The sequence below is a fragment of the Bos grunniens genome, chromosome 25 (assembly GCF_055505025.1).
Source record: "Bos grunniens cultivar Pamir isolate PY7600 chromosome 25, Bosgru_T2T1.0, whole genome shotgun sequence".
NCBI classification, from domain to species: domain Eukaryota; kingdom Metazoa; phylum Chordata; class Mammalia; order Artiodactyla; family Bovidae; genus Bos; species Bos grunniens.
Genome location: NC_141189.1, coordinates 20,031,267 through 20,054,901, shown reverse-complemented (window position 1 = coordinate 20,054,901; position 23,635 = coordinate 20,031,267). Strand labels below are relative to the sequence as shown.

The following is a 23,635-nucleotide window of genomic DNA, read 5'->3' as shown; positions in this document are numbered from 1 at the left end:
TAGTGTTCTGAGGGCTTCTCATTCTGGTGGCTTCTCTTGTTGCGGCGCACAGGCTCTTGGGCAGTCAGACTTCAGTGGTTGTGGCACTCGGGCTTAGTGGAATCTTCCTGGACCAGGGATCGAACCCATGTCCCCTGCATTGTCAGATGAATTCTCAACCACTGGACCATCAGGGAAGTCCAGAATTTTTTGAATGAATGAATGGGAGGCTGAAGTTACAGTTACTATGTAAGAGATGTTACAGGGGCCATTCTGAGTTCAGTTTTCAAGGAATTTGCCAAGTTGTAAGTGGTGAGTTTGCTAATCTTTGCCAAGAGTTTTTCTTTGCCTACCCCCATGTTAAATGCTTCACTTGGATGGTCCTCCTCAGTCCTCAGAGCCTACTTGTAAATTAAGTGGTATCATTGACCCCTTTCTACAGGATGAGAAAACTGAGGCTCAGAGAAGTTTAGTTAATTTGCCTAAAGTCACCCAGAAAGGCGTGGAACTGAAATTTAAACCCTGACTTCAAGACCAAGGTTAAGGTTTTCCAACAGTTATAACCTACGGGTCCACTCTCCTTTTTATAGTGGTCATATAAATAAAATCCCAATTCTTAACATTTAACCAAATTTTTGATAAGCACAAAAGTTTCTGCTTATCCTTTAGAGATGTCTGATTCTTTAGACATCCAGAGAGAATTGGAGGTCATTTTCAAACTTTATTCTTTTAGTTTATCCTTGTATCTTTTGCCACTGCAGGAGACGCAAGAGACACGAGTTTGATCCCTCAGTCGGAAAGATCCTCTGGAGGAGGAAATTGCAACCCGCTCTAGTATTCTTGACTGGAAAATAACATGGACAGAGGAGACTGGAGGGTTACAGTCCAAGGGGTCACAAAGAGTCAGACATGACTGTGTGCACACACACATGAAAATAAGTTTTTTTACCCTTTCTACATATAAAATTATATCTACATTAAATATGCTTTGAAGGTGCTGTACTATAATTCTGATGCTCTGGGAACACTACGAAGTGTGACTAAATACAAAGTGTGACTAAACTTGTTGGAACTCTTGAGTGAAATCAGGGCAGGTAGGCTCAAGGCCCAGGGTGGTTTTCTGGGGTTAAAAAGCATTGACATTTGTGTATGGTTGTTGGGATATTGAACTTGGTTCTCTGATTTCTGATTTTTTGCATATTCTTTTTTTTTTTTGGCCATACCATGGCCTGTGGGATCTTAGTTGCCTGAACAGGGATCAAACCCAGGCCCCTGGCAGTGGAAGCACAGAGTCCTAACCACTGGACTACCAGGGAATTCCCTAGTGTTTTGCAGATTCTTGATTGAGGGAGTTATCACATAAATGTTACTAAACTTTAGGTCTCAGTAAGAGTCAATATTTTTAGTTTGTCTGTGAGGAATAATAAGCTGTCTTAAAAAGTTCTGTTTGAGAAGAGGCAAGACATTTGAACGACTTGAAAAATACTGGAACTTTTGAATGATTCTTGCTTGCCTGTCTGTAGCTGTTTCTAATTAAGTGTGTTGTGATCTGTTTGTGATTTGATAGCAGATTCTCAGCTTAGCTGACCTAACCTGACTGACACTCATATCCCGTAGACTTTTATTGTATGTGTCTAAGGTCAAGTGTGATTAAACAGATGACCGTTTGGCGTGGTCCTTCCTTTGAACACTAGTGATATTGGATTGGCCAAGGAGTCTGTTGGATATTTCCATAACATCTGATGGAAAAACCCGAGCGAACTTTTTAGCCAACCCAATATCTTGTTTGCTGTGTCAGTATGTGTGTCTGTGTTTTAGTGGTAAATGAGCTACTTGCCTCATCTTTCTTTTTCCCATCTTCTGCAGACTGAAACCTCTCCTATCAAAACCCATTTTAGACTTGCATTCAGAGGACACACTTCAAATGGGCAAGTATCTGTAACTTGAGTCATACAACCTGGGCTGTAGGACCATGTCAGCTCTTTTTTCCCCCTTTTCTTTTTAAAGATCGAGTGTGAGTTAGTGTGTGTGTGTGAGTTAGTGTGTGTGCACATGTGTGCACATGCTCGCATCTATCCTTCTGTTGCTATAATGTTGTCTTCCACCACTGTTACCAGGAAGAAATTTAAAATGATTTTTGGTATGACTTGGGCTTCCTTGATAGCTCAGTTGGTAAAGAATCCGCCTGCAATGCAGGAGACCCTGGTTTGATTCCTGGATTGGGAAGATCCCCTGGAGAAGGGAATGGCTACCCACTCCAGTATTCTGGCCTGGAGAATTCCATGGACTGTATGTATAGTTCATGGGGTTGCAAAGAGTCAGACACGACTGAGCAACTTTCACTCACTTGGTATGACTCATTTTAGATGTCCATAGGTCCCCAATCCTAAATCTTTTTATAAAGAGAAATTAGTTGTCAGCATTTCAAAAATAGATTTTTCATGAACGTCTTGATTTCCAGTTTTGCTTGGAAATATCAGATCTTGGAAAACATCAGACCCTGACTCCTGCATGGTGGTCACTGGCAGCAACTGCCTTGGTTAGACAGGTCGTGTCCTCCCCAGCTCTGACCCCACCACCCGCTCTTGTCTCACACCAGATATGCTTCCTGGTTTATGTCACCTGCTTGGCCCCTGCCTTCATTTTTTCCCTCAAATTTTTTTTTAAATTTGTATATTTGGCTACACCAGGTCTTAGTTGCAGTACTCAGGATGTTCCATCTTTCTGCGGCATGCAGGATCTTTTTAGTTGTGGGATGTGGGATCTAGTTCCCTGAAGAGGGTTTAAACCTGGACCCCTTATATTAGGAGTGTGGAGTCTTAGCCACTGGGCCACCAGGGAAGTCGCTCTCCCTAGGTTTTAAGTATGAATGCTTGCAAACAACACTTTCCTCATTTCTAAAGCCTCTCAAATTATAGTAAAACTCTTCCAGAATGTTCCATCATTCTCAACCTGTATCTGATAGAGACGTTCAAGGGCCTTATTAAAAATTCAGGTCAGAAAATGTGCTTAGAGAGGGTGGCCTTCTCGGATGGGTGACGTAGATAGCACAACAAATGTCGGATAGTAGGTACGCCTCCTCTGTCACACAACCACAGTGCCTTAGACACCTACTAGTGATCACATTACTAAGAAAGTTTCCACAGAAAATAATATCTCCCCTGACCTCTGTTTCCCTTATACAGATTATAAGTAGAAACTGTTCAAGCTCTGTCATTTGCTGGCCGATTTGCTTTCTCCACACTTTGCCTATCATAATTTTCTGTATGTTTGGTTAATATTTGAGTCAGAACAGTTATCTGTAGTGAACTGTCTAGTACTTTGCTGGAACTTTGATCCATCAGTGTAAAAACATTCGAAGGAGGGAGGACCTTCCATAATCCTTCCCCTTATCCAAGATAACCAGTGTTCTTAGTATTTTCTCCTATAGACATAAAAGATTCAGTAAATTTTTGTTGAATGAATGTCTAAACACATTGAATAAATATCTGTTGTAGTTTAACATGTATTTGTTGAATGAATGATCTATACTTCTATATATGAATATAGGTTTATATGTAATTTTAATAGAATAATTTATACATACTGTTTTGTGACTTGCTCTTTTCATGTCCTGCTAAATCATGACTGTCTTTTCATGTCAGTGTATACAATCCTTCCTTATTTTTAGTGGCTTTATAGCCATTTCCTCTGCACGGAAATTCCATTTTATTTAATCTAGTCCCTACTGATGGTCCCTGATAGCTCAGTTGGTAAAGAGTCTGCCTGCAATGTGGGAGACCCAGGTTCGATTCCTGGGTTGGAAAGATCTGCTGGAGAAGGGATGGGCTACCCACTGCAGTATTCTTGGGCTTCCCTGTGGTTGTTCAGCTGGTAAAGAACCCACCTGCAATGCGGGAGACTTGGGTTTGATCCCTGGGTTGGGAAGCTCCCCTGGAGAAGGGAAAGGCTACCCACTCCAGTATTCTGGCCTGGAGAATTCCATGGACTGTGTAGTCCATGGGGTCACAAAGAGTTCGACACGACTGAGCGACTTTCGCTTTCACTGATGGTCATTTAGATTGCTGCCTTTTTATGTTTCTATATTCAACAGTGCTGTAGAAGACACATGTATATGTGCGTATTTGCAGGAATTGCTAGGTTGAAGGATTGTGCATTGTGAATTTTAATAGCTACTACCAGGATGATCTTCAAAATTCTTTTTATTAATTTATGTGTTCACTAAGAGTAGATGAGGATACTCTTTCTCTAAATCTTCACTAACATTGGATATTTTCATATATTAAATATTTTAAAATATTGGTAGAAATTTGCCAGTCTGATTAGCTGAACTGATGTCCTATTTTAAAATTTTATATAACTTTGAGTGCTAGTGAGTTATCTTTCATGTCATTAGCCTTTGGGAATTTCTTTGTAAATTTCCTTTGCCCAATTTTTTCTTCAGTTGCAATGTTTCCCTTTTTTTTTTCAGTTTATAGGAACCCTTATAAAGATAGTTCTTTGATAAATGCCTTTTGTCAGTTTTTTTTTTAATTGCAGATTTTTTTTCTTATTTTTGTTTGTTTTTTTAACTCTGTGTCTTAATGTGGGTAAATTTTCCAGTCTTTATAGTTGTTGTCTTTCTAGTCTTTTATAGTTGTTGATGTTGCCATTGTATTGAGAAAAGAGAAATTGAATAAAAAATAAATAAAAATTAAAATGCAAATGAAAATCTGAGAAAAGTGATAGGTGATAATAAAAGTGACAAAAATTTAAAAATTATCCTTTTCCTTCAAACTTGTGGGTCTGTCATTTTAAGAATCGCCACTGTTTATCAATAAGAAAGAGTGTTGGCAAATTAAACAGATACATTAACAGCTGTTAGATGCATCCTGATTTCAGACATGTTAAAATGTTAAAAAAATATGCATCTTAGAATTAATGATAGATGTTTTCTTAAGCTGAAGTATTCATAGGGTAGTAAATTAAAAGTATATAAATGGATACACAATGAAAAGTAAATCAGGATGAGTTCTTAAAAAGTAAGTCAGGTTCTATGACTTTGCTGATTAAATCTTCCCAGAGCCGAAATCCACATGGTTAATCAGTCAAATGGATGCCTCCTCATTTTATTTTCGAACACAGTAACTAGGATCTCATCACACTGCCCTCCTGCTATCCTCTGACTTTGCCAAGCTCTCTCTCATCTTCAAACTTTTTCCTCTTCCCTTGGTCTGGAACTCTTTCGCTCTAATTTTGCTTGATGGGCTCCACGTGGTCACGCATGTCTCATTTCAGCTGCCACGTCATGCTCTTCTCTTGTTCAGTTGCTCAGTTGTGACCCAACTTTCACGGCCCCATGAACTGCAGCACACCAGGCTCCTCAGTCCTCCATTATCTCTTGGAGTTTGCTCAAATTTATGTCCATTGAGTCAGTGATGCCATCTAACTGTCTCATCCTCTGTCACCCCCTTCTCCTCCTGCCCTCAATCTTTCCCAGCATCAGGGTCTTTTCCAGTGAGTCATCTCTTCACATCAGGTGGCTAAAGCATTGGAGCTTCAGCTTCAGCATCAGTCTTTCCACTGAATATTCAGGCCTGATTTCCTTGAGGATTGACTGGTTTGATCTCCTTACAAAACCATAGCTTTGACTATATGGACCTTTGTTGGCAAAGTGATGTTTCTCCTTTTTAGTACACTATCTAGATTTACCATCCTCTTTTCTTCATAGCAGTTAATACTCTGATGTTACCTTGATTCTTCATTTGGTCTATGACTCACTGTCTCCCTCTCTGAGGGGATAAGCCTCATGAGAGCAGGGACCCTTCCTGTCTCATTCATCACTATATCCCCAGCACTGAAAACAGTGCCTGGGACACAGATTGTTAATGGAATAAACATGTACCTGAAGGCTTGAATGAACGAACATTTATGTTTTTGTAATCCATCTCAACTCCTGTGTGGAACTGGATGAATATAAAGTAAAAAGGGCAGCCCAATCAAAGCATTTCCAAATACCAGGCATTTCAACTGAACCCTAAGAAGGAGAAACTCTACAGAGAAGGTTTTCTCAATCAAGGCAAGTGGAGGCAAAGGAGGAGCGTGCAAGGATGCTGAAAGCCCAGCGTGACTGAACCTGGCAGTGAGGCGGTGTGATGAAGCCATCAGGGACTGCATCGCCTAGGATCTTGCAGGCCAGGTCAAGAAGTCAGGACTCTGTTCTAAGGGAAGTGGGATCCTGTTCCCACAAGACCGCCCCCATCTTTGTAGTGCTCTCCACACTTGCCCAGTGTTCATCTTCCCTGCTGGATCACAGGGCCCATGCGGGCAGGACAGTATCTCCCTGTTCACCCACTTATTCCCAAAACTCAGTGCCCTGGACATAGTGAGAGCTCACTAAGTATTACCAGGTGGACTGATGGACAGACAGACCAGCAAAACTTCTGTGTGGTCCAGAAATCCACTTGAGGCTGAATCCATTTTACAACATGCCCCACCCACCCTACCTTTTCTAAACTGAAGTGTTCTCGAAAATCTGTAGACCTAAAAATGGCGTGCAGTCCTAATAATGCATCTGTCCTTGAAGACATACAATGAATGAGATTGATGGGCTTCACTCCAGCTTAACAGCACAGAGGAACCCATCTCTCTTGAAATGCTGACTTGGAGGTGATGGAAGAGATCATGACTCATATGCACTGTGGATTCTGTGTGTGTGTTTACACTGTTGCATCATGTAAATCTTAAATTTCTTTATGCCTTTTGTAGAAAGAAAGTGAAAGTGAAGTCAGTTGTGTCCGACTCTTTGCGACCCCGTGGACTGTAGCCCACCAGGCTCCTCCGTCCATGGGATTCTCCAGGCCAGAATACTGAAGTGGGTTGCCATTTCCTTCTCCAGGGGATCTTCCTGACCCAGGGATCAAACCCATGTCTCCTGCATTGCAGGCAGACGCTTTAACCTCTGAGCCACCAGGGAAGCCTATCCTTTTGTAGGCATGAGCTTAATGAGGCAGATAATTAAAACCTGTGTGAGCTTTTGCTCTGAAACAAACCACTGGAAAGCACATGGCTTAAAATAACAACTGTCTGTTTAGCTCACCATCCTACAGCTTGCCAGTTTGGGTTGGGTTAATCTGGGTTGGGGACTTCCCTGGTGGCTCAGATGGTAAAGAATCCATCTGCAATGCAGGAGATCTGGGTTTGATCCCTGGGTCGGGAAGACCCCTTGGAGAAGGGAATGGCTACCCACTCTAGTATTCTTGGATGGAGGAGCCTGGCAGGCTACAGTCCATAGGGTTGCAAAGAGTTGGACACGACTGAGCAACTAACAGTTTTCATCTGGGTGGAGCTTCTCAGCACCTACCTGGATTTAATCATCTGTGTCTGGTCTTCACAGAAGACCTCCATGACATCCCAGGCATTGGGTCAGACAAGGAGTCCCTACTTTCCTTGGATCACAGCGCCCTAAGCGCCTCAGTAAACTTTTCAGTGACCCTAGGTTACAAAACATATCAACAATTCTGTTTATTAATAAGTTTAACCTCAAGCATTGTAAGCATTTATACTCTAACAGCTTCTTGATCATTTGAAAAAAAAGACGCATACAGTTTAAGAACAAATGCTCTTTTAATTTCCTTCTTAAATAACCACAGTTACTTCCAATGGGATACGTGCTCCTGTCAGGCACGTCATGACCTTGCCTGGGAGCAGGTGGGACACCACCACCTGTTCCTCTTGCAATATTGCAAGCGATGTTTGAGCAGTAGTGGCGTTTGTTTGTTTGTTTGTTTTTAATCACAGTCGTGTCTGAGAGGTCAACTATGCAGAGATAGGGTGTCATTAAAAGTGAGTGCACAGAGGTCACAAGTGGACACTGTGACTGCTTTGACTGGTGGTTTGCTTGTGTCTGATCCATGTTGAGGGTCTCTGTGTTTCCCTCAAAAATTTATTAAAACATCCTGCTCTGCCAAGTTGGTTGTGCTGTCCCAGGGCACCTCAGGGTACACAGTTGGAAACCATGGAGCTTGCACTTAAATAATAATAATTATTATTTTTGGTTGCACTGGGTCTTCGTTGTGGTGCATGGACTCTTTGTTGTTCTGTGTAGGCTTTCCCTCATTGCAGCAAGCGGGGGCTGCTCTCATTGGGGTGTTCACTGCAGTGGATTCTCTTGTTGCAGCTTATGGGCTCTAGAGCACGGGCTTCCATAGTTGTGGCACACAGATTTAGTTGCCCTGTGCCATGTGGGATCTTATTTCCCAGTCCAGGGATCGAACCCATGTCCCCTGCACTGGCTGGTGGATTCTTAACCACTGAACCACCAGGGAAGTCCTGGAGCTCACACTTTTACATGCCCTTAATGTTCGATATAGCCACACGAGGTTGCCATTGTTTGAATTTTATGTTTAAAAATGCGTGAGTGGTATATCATGTGACTGGGAACTGGCAGAATAGAACTTTGCTTTTAGGGTTGTTTTGACTCCAAAGCCTGTTCCTCTGCTGATGCACTCCAGAGAATTTTCATCTTGGGAACCATATCCTGTTCCCAAGCTACAGCGTGTTAAGTTTCCCCTATCTGAGAATAATTACAACTTTCAAGGATTTTTTTTAAACTTCAACATCAGCTAATGATCTTTGAATTTTTGTGTGTAAGTCTAGCACAGGGTTTCTCAACCTCAGTCCTCCTAACATCTGGGGCTGGATAATCCCCTGTTGGGGGGCTGTCCCACACAGTGTATAATGTTTTAGCATCATCCCTGACCTCTACCTACTAGATGCCTCGAACATCCCCCAGCTGTGACAACCAAAAATGTCTCCAGACACCACCCAATGTTCCCTAGGGACAAAGTTGAGAGCTGCTGCTTGAATGAAATGATGACCAAGCCTGAGGAATAGGATTTTTATACTTGTCTTGCCATTCTGGCCTGGTATTAATTTGTTCTTAATTTTTTAAAAAAACCATGTCATGGTGTTATGTCTTCAGGACTTCTCCCTCTTAAATCCTCTTAGAAGTCAGTCCTCTAATGATTGATCACAGAGAGAGCTGCTGCTGCTGCTGCTACTGCTGCTAAGTCGCTTCAATCGTGTCCAAGTCTGTGCGACCCCATAGACGGCAGCCCACGAATCCCCGTCCCTGGGATTCTCCAGGCAAGAACACTGGAGTGGGTTGCCATTTCCTTCTCCAGTGCATGAAAGTGGAAAGTGAAAGGGAAGTCACTCAGTCTATTCTGACTCTTAGCGACCCCATGGACTGCAGACCACCAGGCTCTTCCATCCCTGGGGTTCTCCAGGCAAGAGTACTGGAGTGGGGTGCCATTGCCTTCTCTGCACAGAGAGAGCTACTGGTAGCAATTTAAGGTTCTAAATCAATGTTAAGTTGCTTTCTAGAAGTGGGTGGGTACCAGCTCTTCCTTTAGAAAATTGTTCTTATGTGAATATCACACAAATGCTTTGAAGTCCCCTCCTATTTTTCTCTTCGGAAGTAGAATATAGAAATAAAGGAAAGGATTCTGAATCTCATTTTGGTGAGAAGGTCTTTTTCTTATCTGTTTTCAGAAACATTCTAATGGCACCAAGGTTTTTCTGTTGTTTTTTTTTGGTCTCTTGCCACTGTTAGATTTTCTAAAAATGGTGCATTTTCCTAGAATAGTAATGTGCGCTCAGTCATGTCTGACTCTTTTGTGACCCCGTGGAGGGTAGCCTGCCAGGCTCCTCTGTCCATGGGATTTTCCAGGCAACAATACTGAGGTGGATTGCCATTTCCTTCCCCTGGGGACCTTCCTGACGCAGGGATTGAACCCAAGTCTCTTGAGTCTCCTGCATTAGCAGGTGGAGTCTCTACCACTGTGCCACCTGGGAAGTCCCAGCATAGTATACCTCCCTTGAAACTTACCCTGGGCCTGTATCTTCTTTCTGTTTCTTGTGAAATGAGGGTCAGGCATTCTTCAAGGGCAGATAACAGACTTTCTATTTCTGCACAGATTGAGTAGCCCCTGACTTCTGAGGATCATGATAGGTGTGGCGAATGTGTGATTTAGAGCATCAGATTATATCGTTGATGATACCTTGGGGTCACCGTGTCTAGGGCTTCCCAGGTAGTATGCCAGCTTGCCTGGGAATACAGCTGGGCCACTGCTGGGTGCACTCTAGGTCATTGCCCTTTGCAACGCTGCCATGCCTTATGCTCAATTTTTAAGAATAATCATGACCATGTGCAAGTTTTGCCTTGCGTATACCTTTAGATCCACATCTCTTAGTAAGATGGGTCTTTTGTGAATTGCATGGTCCGAGGGAGCCACATGCTTCAACATTCTGGGCCTCTCTTTTTTTGTGGTCAGCGATGGAAAACCTCAACTTTAATATCTATGTTGTCAGAAGGCACACAGGCATTTGAGAGTCATTGCTTGTTTTCACAGTAGGGCAAGCAAGTGCCTTCACGTCCTTTATATTCTTTTCTGGACTCGGGTGTTGCAGTGCCCAGGACTGACTCTGGATCTCCTGGCTTTGTCCTTGAGTGGTTTCCTGACATCTAGCAGGTTCCTAGAAGGTATTTCTTGTTAGCTTATGGGATGTGGCCAAGTGTATTTGAACTAGCTCAGCGGGGTGCTCAGTAAGGGAAAACAAGCTCACATGCCATTTCCTTCCTCACACTTTTTTGCTCTGGGTTCTCAGCAGTGATGCAGGGTGGCTGTCGAATGTCCCAGCTCCTTCCATGGTTTGTACCTTTGAGGAAGTTGAGCAAACAGTGCTTGGAGTAAATAATCAAGCAATTTAATTTCTTTTTTTATTCTAATCTATCTTTAAAAATGGAAAGTTTAAATTGAAAAGAATTTCATGGCTACACAAAAATAATGTGACTAGATTGATGAATCTCCATGTACCATCGCCTAATTTTATTGCCAGTGTCATTTCATCTACCTGTGGTTCTAAAAGTGTGTTCCCATAGGACTTCCCTGGCGGTCCAGTGGCTAAGACCCCATGCTTCCAATGCAGGGGGCCTGGGTTTGATCCCTGGTCAGGGACCTAGATCCCACATTCTGCAACTAAGACCAGGTGCAGCCAAATAAATAAATATTGAAAAAATAAATAAAAGTCTAGCCCCACACTAACAGCATCAACACAATCTGGAAACTTACTAGAAATATGGATTTCCATTTTCAAAAAGACACTGATAGTGGGAAGGATTGAAGCCAAGAAGAAAAGAAGGTGGCAGAGGATGAGATGGTTAGATGGCATTACCGACTCAATGGACATGAATTTGAGCAAATTCTGGGAAATAATGAAGGATAGGGAAGGCTGGCGTGCTGTAGTCCATGGGGTCACTAAGAGTCAGATACAACTTAGTGACTGAATGACAGTAACATTTTGAAAAAATATAAATCAGAAACTCAGGGAGTAGAGCCTGATCAGTTGTTTCAACAAGAACTCTGGGTGATTCTGATTCCTGCCAAAGCTTGAGAATCACAATATATACCATTTCATCCAACCTCTGTTGGAATATCTTAAAGGGAATATTATGTTACCTGCCTCCTGAGAAACCTGTATGTGGGTCAAGAAGCAACAGTTGTTACGTGGAACAACAGACTGGTTCAAAATTGAGAAAGAAGTATGACAAGGTTGTATATTGTCACCTTGTTTTTTAACTTACATGCAGAGTACATCATGTGAGATCCCTGGCTGGATGAATCACAAACTGGAATCAAGATTGCTGGGAGAAATATCAACAGACTCAAATATGGAGATGATGCCACTCTAATGGCAGAAAGTGAAGAGGAACTGAAGAGCCTTTTAATGAGGGTGAAAGAAGAGAGTGAAAAAGTTGGCTTAAAACTCAACATTCAGAAAACTAAGACCATGGCATCTGTTCCCATCACTTCATCACAAATAGAAGGGGGAAAAGTGGAAGCAGTGACAAATTTTATTTTCTTGGGCTCCAAAATCACTGCAGATGGTGGTTAAAAGACACTTACTCTTTGGAAGGAAAGCTATGACAAACCTAGACAGCATATTACCAGAGACATCACTTTACCAGTAAAGGTCCGTATAGTGAAAGCTATGGTTTTTCCAGTAGTTATGTACAGATGTGAGAGTTGGACCACAAAGAAAGCTGAGCACCAAAGAATTGATGCTTTCAAACTGTGGTGCTGGAGAAGACTCTTGAAGACTCTTGTCTCCTTTGGACAAGGAGATCAAGCTAGTCAGTCCTCAAGGAAATCAACCCTGGATATTCATTGGAAGGACTGATGCTAAAGCTGGAGCGCCAATACTTTGGCCACCTCATGTGGAGAGCTGACTTATTGGAAAAGACCCTGATGCTGGGAAGGATTGAAGGCAAAAGGAGAAGAGGGTGGCAGAAGATGAGATAGTTAGATAGCCTCACCAATTCAACAGAAATGAATTTGAGCAAACTCCATCCGGGAGATGGGTTTGCAGAGTCAGACACAACTTAGCGACTGAACAACAAAATATTATTTTATCTGTAAATACTGTAGTACATCAACTGTTTTATTTTAAATGTAATATCTTGCAAATTGACAAAACATTTTGAGAGCAATTAGTACCAATATTTAAATAGGCTTCCTCTTTGATCTCCTGATTCTGCTCATCATAACCAGCATAACTGAGCAAGTCCTTTGTAATATGTATATAAGGATATTCATTGCAATGCCTCAGATGAAATAAATTTGGAAATACTGCCTGTCTAATACTGAATGATTGGCTAAGCAAGTTGTGTTATCTACTCGCTGAAGCACTGTGAAATCATTACAGAGAATGTTGTCCCTCGTACTGTTGTTGTTGTGTTTTTTTTCCACGTTTTATTTTATACTGGAATATAGCTGATTAACAATGTTGTGGTAGTTTCAGGTAAACAGTGAAGGGACTCAGCCATACATATCCATGTAACCATTCTCCCCCAGACTCGCCTCCTATCCGGGCTTCCACATAACATTGAACTGAGTTCCACGTGCTGTACAGTATGTGATTATTGGTTGTCCATTTTAAATATAGCAGTGTGAATATGTCCATCCCAAACTCCCTAACTGTCCCTTCCCCCATCCTTCCCCCCAGCAACCGTAAGTTCATTCTCTAAGCCTGTGAGTCTCTTCCTGTTTTGTAAGTAAGTTCATTTGTTCCTGATACTGTTGTTAAAAAGGAAAAGCTTTCAGAACAAGTATTGGGTGGTCCCATTTTCTTTTATTGTGCAAGGTGTGTGTGTGTGTGTGTGTGTTGTGTATTTGACAGGGAAGAAAGGGTGGGGGATGTGTCTGTGTTGTGTATATGAATTTAAGCACATAGAAAGAGGGATAGAATGTTATACATTAAAACACTAATAGTTATCTTTGAAAGGTATGACTTTAGTTAATTTTCACCTCCTGATTTTTTCCCCCCATAATGAGCATGCATTTTTATAGTGGAGAAAAACAGTACATTTACTTTCGTTTTGAAAAAGCCACATCCATTGAAGTTACAATCTCTTCCTGATCAGTTTCTGTTGAAATTACCATCTCTTCTTGCATTTACAGATGGGCACATGTTGGATTCAACAAGATATGCCATCATTGGAGCAGATCTCCGAGATATAGCTGACCTGGAAGAGAAGTTAAAGAAATGTAACATGAGTACACAGTGAGATTTTTTTTTAACCTCTTACATTTGTGATTTCATGCTAACTGGGGATAAGGCCAGTTGGAAGTGCAGTGTAATTACATATACCATTTTGTCCTCTGTAATCTTTATCATTTCATTGCTATTTAGAGTAGTTGTCTGAAGTTTTTTAAGAAGCAGTGTTCCCCAAGTCTGTTTTCCCATGAGAATCGCTTGTATTGCTTTTGTAAAATACTGATTCCTAATACCATAAGTTTGAGGGAAGATAATTGTATGCATAGAAACATATAATTGTAACATATAAAGAAAGGATTAGCATCCAGGGTATAAAAGAATAGCTACTATTTCTTTAAAAAAAGTCTGGTGGAAAAATGGGCAAAGGATAGATGACCAGGCAGCTCAGAGGGAACTGGGTATCATGTTAAAATGGTATTGAACTTCAGTAGTAATCAGATGAAATTCTACTGTACCACCACCAGGTTGGCGGAAAGGTAGAAGTCTGACAGTGTCAAGTGTTGGCACGGATATTGGGGGAAAGGGATGCTCATACACCACAGGTAGAAGTGATCTTGGTGTGACATTGCAAGGAGCAATCTGGAATTTAGTAAAAATTGCTGGTATCATGTGATATCGCAGTCCCATGTTTGGGTGTGTCTCTCCTGAGAAGGTCTACACCATGCGACCATGTATGTACAAGGACGACGTTCACTTCAGCTTTCAGTTTTAGTAGCAGAAAATTGGAAACAACTGAAATGTCCATCAGGAGGAGAACGGATGAATGATACGTAAAATGCATGACTTTGGAGAGAGCTCAAAAGTTTAATGTTGAGTTTTTAAAAACTAGATGGCAGGTTATATGCAGAATGTGATACCAAATGTGTACAAGCAACTCCTCCCCCCAAATACTGTAATTTTGTGATTATGTGTATACATCAAGGAAGTGTTTTTAAAATGGACCAGAAGGGTGCGCACCGGATTCTTGAGTGTGGGTACCTAGGGAGGCAGAGGAGGGCAGTGGAGGTGTGGTTTTAGCAGAGTGATACTGGTCAGGTGGATAAAGAGCTAGTGGGAGGAAAAGGCCTACCTACTTGGTCTGCCATAGGTGAGGATAACACTTTCCAGGGTATCTGAGGTGAAAGGCTCAAGGAGAGGTTTGGAACGAAGGAAAGGGAAAGGGAAAGTTATTTCAAAAAATAAATTGAAGGCGAGGAATCAGCAGCAAACAGTGAAAAATGAACAATGAGGGAAATCATTGGAGGACAGGGAAGGGAGGAAGAAGAGCGTGGACTGAGTTAACTCGCCTTTGAGGGAAGAGAAACACCCCCCAGTCTTCTGAGAGGGGAAGAAAGAGGGTAAGGACAGACACAAATACAGACGAGCTTTGGGCGGTGGAGGAGTAGAGGGTGGAAGACTGGTCTTCTGACGCATTGGCTTGGCGATGGCTGTCATCTCAGCGTATTGAAGTTCTTGCTTACCTTTCTTCTGAAATCATCAACTAGGTTGTTATTCACAGGATTTACGGCCCCACCAGCCCAAATGTCACAATGGGCTTTGTCACTCCAGCTTTACTATCTGAATCTGTCTCATTTGAGTGTTCAGAAGTAAGGGCCATACATTGCCAAGAGTATTTATACTTCTTTTTTCCTTTGGGGAGACCATTACATGGTTCACAAGTTGCAGAATATGGCGTGTTTTCTTAAATTTATATTTTTTAATTGAAGTATAGTTGAGAAACAGTGTTGTGTTAGTTTTTGCTGTACAGCACAGTGACTCAGTTATACACACATTGATGTTCTTAGTTACATTCTTTTGCATTATGATTTATCCCAGGATATTGAGTATAGTTCCCTGTGCTATACAGTGGGACCTTGTAGAGTATCCATTCTGTATATACTTGTTTACGTCTGCTAATCCCAGACTTGCAGCCCGTTCCTCCTTCGCCCCCGCCCCCCACCCTTGGCAACCACAGCTTTGACCTCTGTGTCTGTGAGTCTTTGTTTTGTAGATAGGTTCATTTGTGCTATGTTTTAAGTTCCACATATAAGTGATGCCATACGGATTTGCCTTTCTCTTCAGACTTGCTGCACTTCGTATGATAATCGCTAGTTGCATCAGTCCTGATGCAGATGTCACTGTTTCACTCTTTTCTATGACTGGGTAGTATTTTATTGTGTATATACACCACATCTTCTTCATCTGTTCCTCTGTCGGTGGACACTTAGGTTGCTTCCACATCTTGGCTTTTGTGAATAGTGCTGCTTTGCCCATAGGAGTGCCAGTATCTTTTTGAATTGTCGTTTTGTCCAGATATATGTCTAGGAGGGGGATTGCTGGATCATATGGTAATCCTATTTTTAATTTTCTGAGGAACCTCCATACTGTTTTCCATAGTGGGTGCACCAACTTATGTTCCCACCAACGGTGCAGGAGGGTTCCAAACCCCTCCAGCATTTGTTATTTGTAGACTTTTGAATGAGGGCCATTCTGACCAGCATGAGGTGATACCTCACTGTAGTTTTGATTTTCATTTCTCTAATGAAATTAGTGATGCTGAGCAAGTAGTGTGTATTCTTTTAGCAGAAGGAAGGTCTTGACTCTCAAGGGTGTGTTGCTGGATTTCTTGGGAGCATGTGGGTTTGTGGACGTCAGCAGGAGATTAGCTCAAGCTGATACCAGAGGGCCTGGAGCCCACTCAGAATGAAGAGAGCGCAAGTCTTGGACTCTTACCCTGGATTCCTGTTTTACTTCTGCATGTTGTTATTGTTGTTCAGTCACCCAGTCGAGTCTGCCTCTTTGTGATCCCATGGACTGCAGCACGCAAGGCCTCTCTGTCCCTCACCATCTCCTGAAGTTTGCCCAACATCATGTCCATTGCAACAGTGATGGCATTCAGCCATCTCATCCTCTGACACCCTCTTCTTCTTCCCTCAATCTTTCCCAGCATCAGGGACTTTTCCAATGAGTCAGCTGTTTGCATCAGATGACCAAAATACTGGAGTTTCAGCTTCAGCATCAGTCCTTCCAATAAATATTCAGGGTTGATTTCCCTTAAGATTGACTGGTTTGATCTCCTTGTTGTCCAGGGGACTTCCAGGAGTTTTTTCTAGCTTCCACTTATGATTATACAATGGAAATGACAAAAAGATTCAAAGGATTAGATCTGATAGACAGAGTGCCTGAAGAACTATGGTCAGAGGTTCATGACATTGTACAGGAGTCAGTGATCAAGACCATCCCCAAGAAAAAGAAATCCAAAAAGGCAAAATGGTTGTCTGAGGAGGCCTAACAAATAGCTGAGAAAAGAAGAGAAGCTAAAGGCAAAGGAGAAAAGATATACCCATTTGAATGCAGAGTTCCAAAGAATAGCAAGAAGAGATAAGAGAGCCTTCCTCAGTGATCAGTGCAAAGAAATATAGGAAAGCAATAGAATGGAAAAGACTAGAGATCTCTTCAAGGAAATTAGAGATACCACGGGAACATTTCATGCAAAGATGGACACAATAAAGGACAGAAATGGTATGGACCTAACAGAAGCAGAAGATACTAAGAAGAGGTGGCAAGAATAAACAGAGGAACTATACAAAAAAGATCTTCGTGACCCACATAAGCACAATGGTGTGATCACTCACCTAGAGCCAGACATCCTGGAATGCAAAGTCAAGTGGGGCTTAGGAGGCATCACTACAAACAAAGCTAGTAGAGGTGATGGAATTCCAGTTGAGCTATTTCAAATCCTAAAAGATGATGCTGTGAAAGTGATGCTGCGCTCAATATGCCAGCAAGTTTGGAAAACTCAGCAGTGGCCACAGGACTGGAAAAGGTCAGTTTTCATTCCAATCCCAAAGAAAGGCAATGCCAAAGAATGCTCAAACTACTGCACAATTGTACTCATCTCACATGCTAGCAAAATAATGCTCAAAATTCTCCAAGCCAGGCTTCAACAGTATGTGAACCGTGAACTTCCCGATGTGCAAGCTGGTTTTAGAAAAGGCAGAGGAACCAGAGATCAAATTGCCAACATCTGTTGGATCATCAAAACAGCAAGAGAGTTCCAAAAAAACATCTATTTCTGCTTTATTAACTACGCCAAAGCCTTTGACTGTGTGGATTACAACAAATTGTGGAAAATTCTTAAAGAGATGGGAATACCAGGCCACCTTACCTGCCTTCTGAGAGATCTGTATGCAGGTCAGGAAGCAACAGTTAGAACTGGACATGGAACAACAGACTGGTTCTAAATTGGGAAAGGAATATGTTAAGGCTGTATATTGTCACCCTGCTTGTTTAACTTATATGCAGAGTACATCATCCAAAATGTGGGGCTGGATGAAGCACAAGCTGGAATCAAGATTGCCAGAAGAAATATCAATAACCTCAGATCTGCAGATGACACCATCCTTATGGCAGAAAGTGAAGAAGAACTAAAGAGCCCCTTGATGAAAGGGAAAGAGGAGAGTAAAAAAGTTGGCTTAAAACTCAACATTCAGAAAACTAAGATCATGGCATCTGGTCCCATCACTTCATGTCAAATAGATGGGGAAACAATGGAAACAGTGACAGATTTTATTTTGGGAGGCTCCAAAATCACTGCAGATGGTGACTGCAGCCATGAAATTAAAAGATGCTTACTCCTTGGAAGAAAAGCTATGACCAACCTAGACAGCGCATTAAAAAGCAGAGACATTACTTTGCCAGCAGAGGTCCATCTAGTCAAAGCTATGGTTTTTCCAGTAGTCATGTATGGATGTGAGAGTTGGACTATAAAGCAAACTGAGCACCAAAGAATTGATGCTTTTGAACAGTGGTGTTGGAGAAGACTCTTGAGAGTCCCTTGGACTGCAAAGAGATCCAACTAGTCCATCCTAAAGGAAATCAGTCATGACTATTCATTGGAAGGACTGATGCTGAAGCCGAAATTCCAGTATTTTGGCCACCTGATGTGAAGAACTAACTCATTTAAAAAGACCCTGATGCTGGAAAAGATTGAAGGTGGGAGGAGAAGGGGATGACAGAGGATGAGATGGTTGGATGACATCACTGATTCGATGGACATGAGTTTTGAGTAAGCTCCGGGAGTTGGTGATAGACAGGGAAGCCTGGTGTGCTGCAGTCCATGGGGTCGCAAAGAGTCAGACATGACTGAGCGACTGAATTGAACTGAACAGTTTGAAGGCATCAGTTCTTTGGCGTTCCGCCTTCTTTATGGTCCAAATTTCACAACCGTTCGTGACTACCGCGAAGACCATAGCCTTAACTATACAGACCTTTATCAGCAGAGTAATGGCTCTGCTTTTCAACACACTGTCTAGGTTTGTCATAACTTTCATGCCAAGAAGCTTACTTCTGCTTACTAGTTGTTTAATAGAGGGCAGGGTTTTGGGGTTTTGTTTTTTTAATCTCTTTGAGGCTTAGTGTCTTCATTTATGAACTGGGATCAAAACTATTTCACACGATGGTTTTGAAGACCAGGTAGCACATGTGAAAACAGTTGAGCAGAAATTGGCACATATTAGGCCTCTGAGTCAGCTGCATCTGACTCTGAGTACAGCTGCAGCTGTATAGCCAGCTGTTTGGAAAATGTGCTGGTGGGTCATGAAAGTAATCATGTATAAATCAGACCAGATCTTCATAGGAAGTTTGCCTCACTTTGGAGATCTATGAAATAGATGAAAAAAAAATTTGTGTAACAAATATTCAGATTACGTATTCTTCCCTGTGGTTTCATTTGTGTTCTCTATTTTCCTTTATGGGCTGTCTTGTCTGCTTTTCTTTCAGTTATATTTTGAAAAGTGTTAATCCTCTTTCTAATGTTGTTAATGGCTACCTTTTACAAAATATATTGTAAATATGTTTAACTTCATTTTTTAAATGATTCAAGCCTACAAAGAAGTTTCAAAAATCATACAAAAAATTCCCAAATAGCCTTCTTTACCTGGCCTGGGCTTAGCTACGTGGTTCATCTGCTAGGGGCCAGGTTTCGCTCATGTCCTTTGGGGTTCGTTCATGTGTGGAGAACAGATTGGTCAGCGGAGCTGTGTCATTCTCAAGCACAGGACCTCCTCTCCTAGGGCAAGCTAGCTTGGGTTCATTTCCACAGTGGTTTCAGGTTTCCAAGTACAGCAAGAGAGCAAGTGCCAGCGTCCAGGTCATTTCCAAGCTTCTGCTGGTATCACGTTTGTTGCTATTCCAAAGCAAGTTACACGACTCACCCAGATTCCAGGGGGAGGGAAATAAACTGCCTCCTGAGTGGGAGACTCTGCTTGCATTGTGCCACGGTGTGGGTGTACAGTTAGGAAGAACCTGTAGCCATTTTTATAGTCTGCATTTTCAACCGCGAGACAAAAGTGATTGCTGATCGCTCACCTTTTTGCATTGTAAAACTTAGAGTCATGTTACATTGATTGTTAATATGCAAACCGAAAGCACTGGGGTGTGAACTACAACGTGAGCGCATTTAGAGAGTCCCATCTGGATGAAAACATATTTATGTGCCTTTTTTTCTTCGCTTAAGATTGCCAACCCTCCTGATAGCTGAATGTGTGCTGGTGTACATGACTCCGGAGCAGTCTGCAAACCTCCTCAAGTGGGCCGCCAACAGTTTTGAGGCTGCCATGTTCATAAACTACGAACAGGTAAGAGAAAGCTCAAGAAATCCACGTTCTGTGCAGGACTCCAGGGGTGGCTTTCTCTCTCTTGAGCACCCTTGGAATATGCTTTCCCTTATTATTTTCTTTCTGCCTCTGTAGCTCCTTTGTTAATCAATTCCAGCAAACCTAGTATTCTTTTCTTTTCTTGAGGTTTATTTATTTAATTTTTTTTTTTGGTTGAACTGGGTCTTCGTTGCTGCATATGGGGCTTTCTCTGGCAGCAGCCGGCAGGGACTACTCTTTAGTTAGGGTTCCAGGGCTTGTGTTGGTGGCTTCTCTTGCTGCAGAGCACGGGCTCGAGAGCAAGGGCACAGTAGTCGTGGCACGTGGGCTTAGTTGCCAGGCGGCATGTGGGATCTTCCCGGACTAGGGATTGAATCAGTGTCTCTTGCATTCCAGGGTGGATTCCTAACGACTGCCCTAAACCTAGTATTTTTGAGTTCAAGAGTGCCTGCAAAGTTTTATCTAGAGTTTCTGGAACTTCCATCTTGGCCTTAAAGGAAGCTTTTTGTGTTCTTACTTTATCACTGTGTTTACTATAAAGTCATAGATCTTGATGGAGGGAATTTTGGCTGTCATCAGGGTAGGGGCAGTGAACTCACATGCCTTCAGAGGCAGATAGTGATGCAAGTGGAAGAAGCTGGCCAGGTGTCATACTCTGTGAAGTAGTGGGGCCTGTGCTGACCTGGGACACCCACGTCCCATTTCACGGATGCCCACTTTTCAGTGCCAGTCAGTTGTTACTATGTGGAGTGAGCCTAAAGTTGCCTGAACTCCCAATTTTTCAAGAGAGATTAGAAATCTAGGATTTTACTGTAACATTTCCTGTGGCTCAGCTGGAATGAGCTGAGCTGAGCTCATTCAATGAGCTCACAGCTCCTGCAATGCAGGAGACTTGAGTTCAATCCCTGGGTTGGGAAGATCCCTTAAAGAAGAGAAAGGCTACCCACTCCAGTATTCTGGCCTGGAGAATTCCAAGGACTGAATTCCTGGAGAATTCACTTCACTTTCCTAATTTCTAAAATCACTGAGTCTGGCCTGTGGCTCGCTGTTCTCATCTGGTGCCTGAAAGGTTATGTTTTGGTGTTTTGGAATAATTCGTCTTGGGTCTGTGTGACCTGCAGCAGAATTGCTCTGTGGTTGGGAGTCCATGCTGTGGAGACAGACTGCCTAGCTCTGTGATCTGGACAAGTTACTTGACCTCTCTGTGCCTGTTTCCTCATCTGAAAAATGAGGATAATAGTCCCCCAACCTCATAGTTCATAAACGAGTTAACAAGTGCACAAGCATTGACAACATTAAGTAAGCTGTTAACTCAGTTATTATTTGGATCTCTCGGAGCCCCAGGGTTATATAAGAATACCTGCCTCTCAGGTCTAAATTATCCAGACTAAATTTGGCAAGTGCATTCATTAAAAAAAAAGACTTGCCTCTCTGGATTATTATGGGAACTCCTGAGATGTTGAGCAGCAGTGGACTGATGATAAGCAGTGCCAATACATGTTAGCTACTTTTAGTGTTTATTTTAGTTTAGCTTTATTGATTTTATTTTGTTTTTTTTTTTACTGCTTTTCATTTTATTTTCAAATGTGATTACAGATAAGGGCAGTGCAGGGCCTTGCACATGTCACGTAGCTGCAAACAGGTCTGGGGCTGGACCTTGGTCTCCTGTCTTCCCCACCCCCGACCCAGCCCAGGTTCTGGTATTGGTGGTTCTTGGTTGGTTGATTTTTCTTCTTTTCCTCTTTAATTGGAAGCATTCCTCAGAGTCAGTCTTTTAAAAAAAAAATTTTAATATTTATGTATTTATTTTTGACTGCACTGGGTCTTCATTGCTGCACGTGGGCTTTGTCTGGTTGCAGAGTGGGGACTGCTCTCGAATTGTGGTCCTCAGACTTCTCATTGCAGTGGCTTCTTTTGTGGAGCGCGGGCTCTAGGGCACACGGGCTTCAGTAGTTGCGGCTCATGGGCTTAGTTGCTCCAAGGCATGTGGGATCTTCCCGGACCAGGGTTGGACCTGGCATCCCCTGCACTGCAAAGTGGATTCTTAACCACTGGACCACCAGGGAAGCTGCAGACGGAGTCTTTTGACCTGGTAAATGAATATAATGGCTGCTGGCCTCGTCAGTCTGTACTAACAACGTGGATAAATCCTGGCAACCTGTCTGTGTTTTCGGGCCACCATACCTGGGAAGAAGGAATTTCATTTCCCACGTTTCCACACATTTCACATGTGCACTGTTTCATTTGTGTGTTCTTTTATTCAACATCACGTGAGAGATAAGGGGTTAAATAAGTTTTGGCCAGAGACCCTGTCACTTTGGTGCAGGGCTGAGATTGTACTAGTTTTTAGTATGTTGACCACAGCTGTCCCTCAAAGGGCTTAAACCCTGCCCACCACCTTCATTTTGTGAATAATCAACTTTTAATTCATTTATTTCCTGACAAGTACAGAATCATTAGCCTTATGTTCGTCAATTGCTCATATGTCTTATGTTGTTATTTAATTAATAAAGGACAAAACAACATGGATGATGATTATTTCAGTAATAATGATTTCAGATTCTTAGAATTTGATTATTATATAGCCAGCGCTTTTCTTTGAGTTTCGTATATATTAACCTGTTTGATCATTACAACTGCCCACAAGGTAGTTACTAGTACTATCCTGGATTTACAGGTAAGGGTTTGAACCAAGGGATTAGGTATCTTGCTCACAGCTATTAAATATCAAGCCAATATTCAAACCGAGGCAATAAAATAAAGGAGTTTGTGCTCATAAATATGCTTCTATTCTGAATGAATAGTCAGCAATCATATCATTACTGCTACATAAGCCCTATGCATCCTCCCCAAAAAAGAGTAACATTGGTTCTTGACGTGCAGAGGATTGGGGAATCACTTCATATATTGTTAAAGTGCTGAAGTTTTGATACCTTATATGTGACAAAGTACCAGTGTGTGTGCTACATTAATGTGCATAATATTTTGTTCTGCACACATATATACATGATGGTTTTTATTTATTTATTTTAATTGGAGGCTAATTACTGTACAAAATTGTAGTGGTTTTTGCCATACATTGACATGCATCAGCCATTTTGCACACATATGTACATGATGTTTTTTAAACCTTTTTTTTTTTTTTTAATTCAGAGGTAGGTAAGGTGGTCTGGTATTCCCATCTCTTTAAGAATTTTCCACAGTTTGTTGTGATCCTCACAGTTAAAGTCTTTAGCATAGTCAGTGAAGCAGTAGATGTTTTTCTGGAATTCCCTTGCTTTTTCCGTGATCCAACGGATGTTGGAAGTTTGATGTCTGGTTCCTCTGCCTTTTCTAAATCCTGTTTTGAAATACATTTGAAAGTTCTTGGTTCACATACTGTTGAAGCCTAGCTTGAAGGATATTGAGCATTACCTTGCTAG

The 23,635-nt window shown here is 42.0% G+C and overlaps 1 protein-coding gene across 8 annotated transcripts in view; it reads left to right on the top strand.

Annotated features, from left to right (window-relative positions):
- The window catches only part of LCMT1 (leucine carboxyl methyltransferase 1), a 68,801-nt gene that overhangs the window by 38,138 nt on the left and 7,028 nt on the right, over positions 1-23,635 (top strand). For 4 of the 8 annotated variants that reach the window (XM_086375253.1, XM_086375254.1, XM_086375252.1 and 1 more), the window contains 3 exons: positions 1,846-1,907; positions 13,482-13,584; positions 20,075-20,195. In XM_086375253.1, coding sequence (XP_086231379.1) covers positions 1,846-1,907; positions 13,482-13,584; positions 20,075-20,195 — 286 coding nt within the window. The remainder of the gene's footprint in view (positions 1-1,845; positions 1,908-13,481; positions 13,585-20,074; positions 20,196-23,635) is intronic. The other 4 variants (XM_086375259.1, XM_086375257.1, XM_086375256.1 and 1 more) reach the window with 1 other exon arrangement.